The sequence below is a fragment of the Colletes latitarsis genome, chromosome 8 (assembly GCF_051014445.1).
Source record: "Colletes latitarsis isolate SP2378_abdomen chromosome 8, iyColLati1, whole genome shotgun sequence".
Taxonomy (NCBI): Eukaryota; Metazoa; Arthropoda; class Insecta; order Hymenoptera; family Colletidae; genus Colletes; species Colletes latitarsis.
The window spans coordinates 24,898,888-24,910,757 of record NC_135141.1 but is presented as its reverse complement, the minus strand read 5'-3'; the positions used below and the strand labels follow the sequence as shown (position 1 = coordinate 24,910,757).

The window sequence follows — 11,870 nt, the reverse complement described above, 5'->3', positions numbered from 1 at the left end:
AATTCAAACGTGGAACATTAGCAATGGAGGTCGCTACTTTATTATAGTATCGTGCCTTTGCTTATTAAAAAAATAAGCTTTGGATTGGAAACTTCGTCTTATTTAATTCCCTTACAGTTTCCTTTTCTTTTGGGCCTTACAGAATGTTAAGTTCTGCAAATTTTTGGAATTGTTACGTTATTTCATCGGTTCTAGAATCTGTAAAATGGAGTAGCCAACAGTTGAACGAAGAGACTGCTTTGAAGCCATTGATATTCTACGAAGTCGGTATTTCAGTTCATGTGAAATCAATTATCGTTTTAAGAACGACTTCCGTAAACGCGACGAATTGTAAGAAATAACTATCACCAGTTTTGCAGTGAAATCAATAATCAAATTTGTATGAAATGCGTATCATTGCGTTTTGAATTCGTAATAGTTCGCGTACAAAATATTAATGTTCTATTAATTATTCGTATTTAATAATCCATCATTCATCTCTTGGATCAAGAGCACTAATATTTAACAGTGATTTAGGTAACCTGTCACGCGTAGGACGTATCAAATGTATGTTCAAAACGCCACGATAGATATGTATTCCTTTGACTCATAACATAATTTAAAAATGAAAATATCAGAAAACCTTTGACGGGAAATATTTGCGAGGAAATCATTTGGGACTAATAAAGTAGGAACGGAGTAAAAACTTGTATTTTGAAGATTACAGATATTATTCTTCGCCGAAAATAATTATTTCCTATTGAGTGCAAGTTTGTAAATTTAGAAAATACCGTAGCGAGAAAACTACTCTACTTTTGTTCGTAACCGTGTATATTTATGTGTAAAAGGATTTTTTTTTTTATTTCGCTAAGCATGCTGCCATCTGACGGTAGTTCGAGGCGATTCGCAGGAAGTCGAGGGAAACTGTGTTCGTTGCGTTCCTCCAACCGCGTCAATTTCCGGTCGAACGTCTCGAATTCCTTAAGCAGAAGTTGGAAAATACCGCGCACGCGCGCGTTCCGTGGAAATTTTTACTTAAGTTTAAGTGAAAAACACGAGTGTCTTGAAATATTTTAACACATTATTTTATTGGTTTTTTCCTTAAAAAAAGAATGAACTTGAAATTGGTTGTTGGGTTTTTGGATCCTGGCGAGTAATGACTGGGCATTTCGAAGCGACAATACACACTAATTTGCAAATTGAACTAGCTATGTATATATGTATATATACATACATGTTATACATACATATATGTATATATAATATTTATATATGTAAGGTAGGTATCTTCTCTCTCGTTTACTGCATAATACATAAGTAATAATGCATGTTTGCGTCTTCGTGTTCTCTCTCTTTCTCGCGTCTCGCTTTCGTTCGCACATTCACGCTCGACACCGAACCAGTCGTTTTCGTAGATTCAAAGAATATTCGAGTTTTAACCTTTCGTTATTTGTATTCCATATTTTTTTTTTTTTTCTTTTTCCTAACACATGGGAGGTTCCTCACTGGCAGATGCGACCACATGTATAGAATACTTATTTTCCATTAAAGAAGAGAAATGATACAATCGAACGTTCGCGCGGCGACGAGCACGCGAAATTGAAAACTTCGCTTCGTCGGCTACGATGAAAAATCGCGTGGATCGTCGATCGTCGACGGCAGGGATCTATTCATGCGTACGCGTATCGTTTCACGAAATAAAATCGGTCCATTTCTCGTCGACGACGGAAACGGGACTCCCTTCTACGTCGTTCGACGATCGTCGATCCCGTTTTCACGTTTCGCTCGATCTTCGTGGTTCGCGTTCTCGACGCCACGCGAACTATGAAATACGTATAAAGGTACAATCTGCACTCGATCTGCTTTCTCAGAGAAAAACAAGTGTTCTTTCTGCATTTTCACGTATGCATACATCTATGTATATGTATATATGTATATATGTATAAGTAATATACAGTAAGTGTACAGTAACGCGAAGATTGGCGGGATATTGCGCGAACGACATACTTCCTCGAGATTGTAATAACGATATTAAAGAAAGAACAGAATTTCGATGCCCGTTACCACGAATGAAGTACATCGAGGTAGATTAAACTATATTATTTATATGTATGTATATGTATAATTATATATTTATATGTATATATATATATTTATTTATATATTATATGAACGCGTTTTTATCGATAGTCAGTAATAACGTCGCGCAGAATCGACCGCCAATCGTCCGCCATTCACGCAACTGGCAGCAGCACTCGCTTGCGCTATATCGCTATACCCTTTTTAAAGTTAGTTTAGTCAAAGTTAAAGCTTTCAATGGGTTTTTTCCACTTGTTTTCTCTCCTCCTTTACACAACGTTTATAACAATGGTACGCGCGACTATTAAACGGGTCTACGGAATTTTCCCTCTCACGCTTCTTCTGTCTCGTTCACTCTCGCGCTCGTTCTCGCTTCCACACCCACGCAACCACGCATTCCAGCTCGTTTTCACACCCTCTCTCTCTCTGTCTCACCCTCGTTTATTCAGGCACTGTCACACGTAGCCAGATTCTCATCGTCGGTTTTACTCTCGTCTCTTGCACGCGATTTCGTAGACTCGGGTGCCTCGGAAACTGGTCGAACGGGTATTCGTTCAACGCAATTACAATTATTCGAACGCTCGCGCGACACAGTTGACCATTCAGGGGGCAGCTGACCGGATCGGGGGATTAAAATGGATCGCGCCATCTTTTTTTTTTACTAGCTTTAGCGTTCGGACATCGCGGCGATTCTACGTTCGTTGTCCTTCGCCGCGCCTCCTAGTTCGATCGTATGAAAAATTGTTTTACTTAACCGGTTAATTCGAGATTAGATCCGAGCAAGCTTCGTTAAAATGTTCTCCAGTCCCCTTCGATACCCAACGATCACCTTGTTTTATACACAATTCTATCTGTTTTTATATATACACAGTTACAATAGTTTTGTTTACATGTACAACGGAAACTCTTCGAATGCAAAATTCACAAAACTGTTTTCTTTAATATTTACGTGTAATTTCTTCTATATACGTCTATACTTTCCTCTTTCATCCCCCAACGTTTCGCTTAGATCTATCGTTTCCTTGCGTGCCGAAGGGAACCAGAAACCCGAGACGAAACGATAATGCTTGTTCCTACGGTCAGTTACCGCTGGTCAACCATTAGGTGCGTGTGTTCGGTTGAACGTAATCGTGCTGTCGAATAATTCGAGCACCCGATAGAACCGATTGAATCAAGCGCACTATCGCAGACGCATTCGAAGAGCATTAAGCCACGCTCCCACACGCAGGAACGCCACATTGATCCAGAGACGGGCAAAATTCTGGATCAAAATCATCCGTTGTTACTGGTAGGATAAAAATAAAAATCTCACACGATGGACACAAATTTAATCATTCCGTCGAATAAATATACGTTGGTCTTATCTACTGTTCGAACAAATTTTGCCCATCTCTGGTCTTCTTAACACGTTCTTCGCCTATTATCTCTATCTTTCGTTGGCTTTGCAATGTAAATATATGTATTTTCCGAGAAATTCTGTGTCAGAACGTATTTTTCATCCCTTAACGAACGTGTTAAGCGCATCGAGGGTGCGAACGTGGCTTTATACGGCGCATAATACACAGCCAGACATTGTTCGCTTTTGCCTTCCGTGCCAATCTCTTCTCGGTTCGTCGTCCCTCTTCTAACGCTCTACCGTTCTCTCTTTCTCACCCTCTTTTTGATTTCTTACGTGCGTTCAACACCGAGGCGGCACCCTACTTTTCGTGAATGACGATCCTCGAGCCAGTAAACGTAACTCAAAGTCAGTGGTTCGAATCGTTTTGTCAACAAAGGCCTAATCCGAGACTCTTCTTCCTTTCCTTGATATCGTGCTCGACTTTCGTTATGTTTACATAAAAAACAACGTGACGCGATGAGACCTGGATCATCATTCACGAGCAATAGCGTTTTGTTCTTTCGTAAGAGGCGCCATAACCGGTTGCGATCGCGCAGCCGTATTCGCGCGAATCCATCCGGAAGTAAACGCGTCGGACGAATCAGATTCGCGACCGGTCGTGACGTTTGGATCAGAAGACACGACTCCTCGAGTTCCCACCGTTAATATTCGTCGTTTCTCGTTTGCGTATCCTAGTTTTGTGAACGTGTAATATTAAGGCAACTCTTGTTACTATTTAATGATTCGTCGCGTTACGATTTTTTTCCCCCCTCTTTCTCCGTGCCGTTCGCCCCTTCCTTTGTACCGATTTCCTCGGAACCGGAAGGATCAGCCTTCTGAGTACCCTTGCACGACCACACTTTCGCTCTCTCGAAAATACATTTACGCTTTTTCTGTACAGAATATCGTATCTGGGCGACGCCACGAGCCGCCAAATCGAGCTGTCCCAATGGCGTTCGAAAGCACTAGGCGACCATTGAACCCTAAAGTAACTCTTGCACTTGTCGCATAAGATACAGTAACAAACGAACATGATTTAAAAATATCTAATGGATATTTTTACAATCGTGGGAATAATTCGCGTAGAAACGCTTTAGAACCAAAGTATCCAGGGCTGCGTTCGTCAATAAGACAGTGTTCGTTTCGTGTTTAAAGAAAAATCGAGAATACGTGTACCCGATGCTTTCGAACGAATCGGTGTTACGACGGAGAAGATCTCGATTCGACGGTGATCGTCGTCGCGCGGATTTGGTTGGCGCGCGAAAGCGGTGCACAGAAATAATTCGTAAACCTCGAAAGAATTGACATCCACGCACATCCCTCGCGTTAACATACGGTCGTTCGAAGATTCAGACTCGGGTCAAGATCAACGTTCTCTCGTTTGAACCTTTTAAGTATATTTATACGTATATTTATAATGTATAATAGAGAGAGAGAGATCGGTGTAATAGTGTATCGACGAGATTTCGATTATTTGCAAAAGTATGAAACTCTACGGAGCTCCGGCTCGTCGAAGAGCCGAGAGGTCTAGTGACGAAGTTTATTTCGTATTTTTTTTTTTTGTTTGTTTGTTGTTGTTGTGACTATTATTATCGACAGGGCGTTTAGCGTCAATATACGGTTTCATTATTCGTTCGTACCACTTATACGTATATATTTATATATGCATACGGGTATTTATATATAAATACATAGATATAAAATGCACATTACCAGTGTATCTTTTACGTGTACATATTTATATATATAGATATATATTTATATACATATATGTATATATATAGATATATATATGTATGTATAGATAAGTAGAAAAACTCTTAATCGTAGGTATTTACGTGTTACACCATTTACGCCCCCGGTTTCATCCTCGTTAGATCTTTTTTGTTTTTTCTCTCCGTTCGCTTATCGTTATTATAATTAAATGCAAGTAATGAAATCGTACATGGATTCTGTTCGACGATCGACTAAAATGATCCTTCGAAGTCTCTTCTGCCTAGAACCGATGGGAATTGAATCCGGTCGCGAGGCTCGCGTCAACGTCTGCAGTTTCGTTTAATTAACGGTACTTTCTACGAACGAGCCGAGAAGCATTTCTTTGGTTTTTTTTGTTTTTCTTTTCCTGCTACGTCGCCGGGTGCAACGCGACGCACCCGTGTCAGTTACGCGTTAAGATCGAGGTTTCTTTTATTATACAGCGCAGTCCTTCGGGCGACTGTCTTTGGACTCTTCCTCCTCACCACCACTTTTCCACGTTTCCACGATATCCTTTTGTTTTCGTACTTTCGCACACTTTCGTTTGCTATCTAATCGGTGGACCGTTCCTCTCGTTGTTCGGTCGAGAGTCGATCCTCGCAGCCGGTCCGGAAATCGGTCTCGACGCCCCGCAGGATGGCGTTCTTTTATTTTTATCCCGACGAACTAGGTAGCTAGTGAACGGCGAACTGCTGCGACAAACATTAAACTTCTAAACGCTGCGCTACGCGTAGGTGAAGTCTCGACGAAATGCAAATAGAAAGATATAGTAAACTGGAAAAATTTCTCCACGGACTGTTTTAACGTCTACCTGGACCTGTTAGCGGCGCTCTATTCTACGCTGCGAGGCGCCGAGACGCCGATCGGTTCAACGATCGTTAATCCCGACGACTGCGGTTTCGTTGAATATGTTCGGTGGTCGCGAGAACAAGTGTGTATATCTCTTCCAATCAGCATCGTTGTTCGCGCATGCTCTTCTCCTGGCCGTGATTCGTTCGCGAGAATTCGAATTTCGCGCGTCGCTGGATCCTCTCGTCGTTACGATTATCGATCTGTCGTTTTATCGTCGTGATCGATCCGTTGTTTAAATTTCATTTAGTTCCGTCGTAGTTGCTCGCGTCGCGTTAATCAGCGCGTTCAAGTGTATGCGTTAGTTATTTAAATATTTATAATTACATTTATACGTATGCTTTCAATTAGAACTATATTCCTCCGTTATAACTATGTTACGCTAAGTCATCGTTAAGAGCTTGGTCATATGCTTGCTTTTACGACGCTAAAGAGTTTCATATTATTTTTTTTTTCTTTGTTGTTGTAAATTAGAAGATTTCGACATCCGTCGCTCACACGCACACAGACGCACACGCTTCGCACGCCGAAACGAATGGCTTCCACCCCCCCCGCGCGACCATCTTTTCTTCCACCCTTTCGCGATCAACGTCGTTTCTCTCGTTCGTTTCAAACGTATTTCGGGGCTACAAAATTGTCTATCGACGCGACGGTAACGTCGTCGATCCGGCTAGATTTCTTTGGATTTATCACAGAAAAACATTTTTAATAATATTCCGTCTCGCCCCCGCTCGCGCGTACGCCTCCTAACACTTTCGCGTCCGTGTAACGTTGAAACGAACGCTTCCCGCCTGCGATTGTATCGAAATTTAAAGAACCCGTGGGGCAGAAAAGAAACGAAAAACCATCGGCGTCGAGACTTGGATCGAAACGGAAAAAGTCTGGAGGAAATCATCACGATGCATAAACGAAAGTGAAAGTGTTACAATTAATCATCCTATCCGTATAAACCCATTTGCGAGTCCAAGCATCTTCCCGTTTCCCCATTCGCGCCCTTTTCGCTCTCCATTTTCGTGTTATCATTTTTTTTTTGTCTCTTTTTTTTTTCTTTATTATACTTATGTATCCTCTTTACAGTGACGTTTAAACGCGACGATACGAAATACGATTGAGTTTATTAAAGCACTTAAGGGAAAAAACCACGCTCAGCACCGACTGCACTACATGAAACGCACGCTCGTGAGATTCTCGGTGCTCTTTTTATCTGTGTCTTTAAATCTTATTCGTTTATTATTTTATCGTTAATTTTTTTCTGCTTTTTTTTTTTTGTCTTTTCTTTTTTTTGTTATTTTACCGGGTAACGGCACTTCTTTTCGGCGCTTTACAGTCGACGCGTTCTTGTTCGATTCGCGAGTAACGATCACATCGATGCGACTATACCGTACGAACCAGCACGAGAACGGAAACCATTAACGAGCCAATGAAAAAAAGGTAAACGCGTTCGATCGCCGAGAACCTCGAATCCGCGAAGAGCATCCGCGTATTGTACGACGAGTGTGTCCGATCTCAAATTCGTTCTCATCAGACGGTCGCTGTTTGTTTACACGGTGTAACTGGGCTGCACCGATTCCCATGTTTGTTTTGTGTTCAGTCGGAATCCACGCACGCAGATTACGCAGGCAAGCGCGAAGTGGTATCGAAAAATGATTAATTACGTCTCGAAGATCGTCGCGATCGACGCTCCCACGCATTCACGCTACTCTCTCGTTCCCGATCGCGCTCTCTTTCTCTCTCTTCTTTCGCGTATTTTATTTACATCTACCTACGCATAGATGTCTGTGTATACGTGCTGCGAAAAAAGACGTATGGTTTTTTTTTCTTCATATATGTAAATATGTACAGATTTATGTATCTCGTGTGTGTTTCGCTTAAAACACCCCCGTACGATTGGCAGTATGTTACATGTGTTTTATCTTTTTTTTTCATTTCTTCATCGAATCCCTCGTCCTCTCTAGAATTACGCAAACCCGGCTCGACTTACGCGCGCGCGCTCTATATAATAACCAGACGTCTGTTTTTTTTTATTATTTTTAATTTTAAACGCACCGCGAATTCGAAATAACGTTCGTTCGTTTTCTTTTATCGTATATGTTTGTCTGTGTGTGGTGTGTGTGAGTGTATGCGCGCGCGCGCGTGTGTGTACGATCGATCGATGCCTCTCCAGTTAGTTCCGACGAGTGATTCGCGTACACCTTAACCGTACAATTATAGTGGTAGTAACAACAGTAGTAGCAATGGTTTGTAATTTTTAATAAAACGTTTCGGTAATCGTAGCGTTAGTAAAAGTAGTAATAATAATACTATTAGTAACAGTAATCGTAGTAATAGTAGTTTGTAGTTTAGTAGTAGTTGCAGCGGTAGTAATAGTAACAGTAGTAGTAGTGATAGTAGTAGTAACAGTAGCAGCAGCAGCGATAGTAGAGGTTGGTGTTGGTGGTGTTGTTTTGGTGGTGGTAATTAGTAGTTTACGATGGTAGTAGTAGTTGCAGTAGTAAATAGTAGTAATAGTAGTGTAGCGGTAGTATCGATGGCGGTAGTAAGTAGTGATAGTAAATTGTAGTAGTAATAGTAATAGCGGTAATAGTGGTAGTATTTAGTAATTAATAGTAGTAGCCGTAGTTATTAGTAGTAGCGGTAATAATTAGTAGTGGAATAGTTCTTTCTCGTAGGTGTGATAGTAACGGTATAGTAGCAGTGATGGTAAATTTTTAATTCAAAATTATGAGGTAATTTACAAGTGCTCGTGAATTTTCTTCTTCCGCTCCCTTTCCTTTCGTTTCTCGTTTCCGTTTATTGAATTATTTATTTTCTTTATTTTTTTTTTTTTACAAGAACGTAGAACTTCGGGCTCTCTTCGCCGTTTCCGTTTCCGTTTCGTCGCGCGTGTGCACCCACTTTTCCCACTGTTCGTTCCTCTCTCTCGTTCGGTCGTCTCTTCCGTTCTTTCGATTTTTCTAATCCCCGTTGCCACGGAGCTGCGAGAATACGGAGCAACGACACCGCGATCGGTTCCTCTCGATGCACCTCTTGCTTTCTTTCCTTCGTTCGCGAACAAAATAATCGTTCACTGGCTCCATCGTGTATGCGTGTGTGTGTGTGTGTGTGTGTACTCGAGACGCACGCCTAAATACATCCCTTACGGAGGGTCGTCGGGACCACGACAAGCGGCTCAGCAGTCGCGACCAACGAATACTTGTTACGATACAAGAGAATCGGTTTAGTAAAAATTCCTACGTATTTAGTTCGATGTATCGTTCAGCGCGCACAGGAGATATCGGGAGGCTCGCAGCTTCGAATACGATTTTTACAAAGCGACCGATTACTTTGGTAATCCGTCTATATCGGTGGGAGGGGGCCGAACGCGTAACCGATCATCCGCGAAAGAAAGAAGTCTAGAAAGAACGTTTGCACCGTCAGGGGAACCGCGTCTACGGATCCGCGAACGTTTGAAAGGGACGGTGTCCGTAGCCGCGGTTCCCGTTCGTAATCGTTCGAGAAGAGAAACATCTCGCGTACTCTTGTTCCCCGTAGCTTCGTCGACATCTTTTGCACGGAGCCTGGAGAACCTCGACGTCGTAATCGGCGACTCTCTCGTAAATTCGTCAGAGAAGACTCGTTTATTTGTCCGGTTGGCCAGTCCCGTCTGCGCGCGTCCGAGAACCTCTCTGACGAATCGTTCGGCCCGACGCAGCTCCGAAAGAAATCAAGAAGAGACCGTCCTCCGCCTGTGATGGCGTCCTCGCGTCGTCGACGTGTTCCTGGTGGCCTCCGCGCGACGAACGGCTCTCGACATGAAAAAGTTGGTGGTTTCGCGCGAGAAGGGATCCGAGGCGGACGCTCGACCGTTCCAAGAGCGTTTCCCTCGGTATAATCGTATAAAAAGTGGATCCTCCTCGGCTCGGTCCGTCGATTTTTAAAAAGCACAGCGAAGGAAGGTTATCGAAGTTCGAGACGAAAGAAAGTTTCGCGTGAAAATAGAGAAAGTTCAAGTTTACGGGAGCGTCCCGGACCTTTTCGCCGTGGAACGCTCCGGTTTTCTGTTTAACGTTCGTTCAATCGACGATCGTCCGTATCGCGGCACAACACGTCTGCTTCGATGTTGCCTGGACGATTTATTCGTGTGTGTGTGTTCTTTGTTTCGTTTGTCCCTGTAACGATCATCCGATGTTGCTCTCGTTTCGGTCGCCTAGTTTCGTTTCTCATCCTTTCTGACTCTGTCTCGTCTCGAGAATCGTGTCACGAATCTCGATCGCTCGGTGTCCCCGAGGTGTAACCGGCGTCCACCGCTTCTCCGTCGTTCGTTCTCGAGTTGTCCGTCGATTATCCCAGTCGCGTACACCTTTCGTCCGACTCGCGGACCTCGAGACTCCCCCGGGGCCGGGACCGTCGATCGATCGACACCGACCAAGCAGCGTAACCGTCGATCGATTTCCACCGCTCCCGAATTCGCGGCTACGATTTATGCGCCTCCCGTTGCGGAAGATTCACGCGCAAACCCAAAGACGCCTGGGGGCGTCCACGTCACCGGACCACCGTCCAGGGTCCCACTTTGGCTAGCACCAGTCTTCGTCGTCGCTGTCTGAGTGTCTCGACCTAGAAAAAACGCAACGAACGTTAACGCACACCGGCGAACTCCACCGATAAACCGATCATCCATTCTGAAATAAACTACGGGGAGTGGAGCATAACAATGAAATTATCAGCATTCGCAACGACTACTGGACGAACAGGGTCTAGGGTATACGGCATGGTGGAGATAGCACCTCAGCGGCCTCGAGCGAGCAGTTGATTCTGTTGCGACCGCAGGTAAGATTAAGAGACGTTCACCTGGGTGTCCTCTGCTTGGCCTGCGGCTGCGGCTTGTAGCCGTTGGGCACTGGGCTGGGCAACAGACGACCACCGCGACCCATCGCCACCGCTTGCTCGAAGCTCAGCGGACAGTGGCTGGGTTGCATCCCGGGCACGTGGCCCACCGGTGGGTGCTGTATGCCCGCCGGGAGCGGCACGTGGGCACCGGGCACGTGAGGTCCGTGGGTCGGCGAGGCGTTCAACTTGGGGAAGTTGATGTTGGCCGGCTTCAGCTGCAAGGTCGACGGTTTGTTCGGCGTCGGCGGCAGTCGACGACCTTGGCCCCTCCTCGTCACCAATACCGGGTAGCTATGCTGATGGGGGTGATGTCGATGATAATGCTGGTGCGTGTGAGCTGGCTGACGACCCCCTATCGGGCTCGGGCTTCTCGATCGCTGCTCCAGACTGGTCGTACCGTAGTGACGACCTTGCTCGATCTGATGTATAGGACTCGGCGTCCTGGCGGGACTCGTCGACGCGCTCCACGGACCTGGCGGAAACAACGGTTACAGCGGTGTCTGGACACGACCATCATCGTGTTACTCTAACGCTAGGGGATCGCTGAAACGCTCTTTCGAATACCGTACGCTCGCCGGAAATCTTTAAAGGTTTGTTTGCATCTTTGTGGTCCAGCTTCTTGGGATTTCCGACGAGCGTACGCTGATCGAAGGAGAAGAACGATTCGAACATCGTTCCTATCTAGGACACCCAGTTATCGGAATCGTTGAACGAGGATTCGGCTAATCAGGTCCTAGTCTGGAGGTCTAACGTCTAAGACTGCACGGGTGCAGTGAGGGGTTGCATCGCCAGTGGCATGCTGGGGGATCTAATCTTCTACTGTTCTACGGAAACTTCCGCGGCTAACGAGACCTTCAAGCGGATTCTACGGGATCAGCGTGCAACTTCTACGACTATAGGGCCAACAAATTTGAACGCTACTCGTCTCGAGAACTAGTCATTCGGTACATTCGGGCCTAGGGGT

At 44.6% G+C, this 11,870-nt stretch overlaps 1 protein-coding gene across 24 annotated transcripts in view; it reads right to left on the bottom strand.

Moving 5' to 3' along the window:
- Positions 1-1,040: 1,040 nt before the first annotated feature.
- Positions 1,041-11,870, bottom strand: part of Cac (calcium voltage-gated channel subunit cacophony) — a 149,577-nt gene continuing 138,747 nt past the window's right edge. For 23 of the 24 annotated variants that reach the window (XM_076771209.1, XM_076771208.1, XM_076771207.1 and 20 more), the window contains 2 exons: positions 10,868-11,378; positions 1,041-10,633 (listed from right to left, as the gene is read on the bottom strand). In XM_076771209.1, the coding sequence (XP_076627324.1) occupies positions 10,594-10,633; positions 10,868-11,378 (551 nt within the window). In that variant the 3' untranslated portion in view covers positions 1,041-10,593. Of the gene's footprint in view, positions 10,634-10,803; positions 11,379-11,870 lie in introns of all 24 variants that reach the window. The other variant, XR_013080148.1, reaches the window with a different exon arrangement.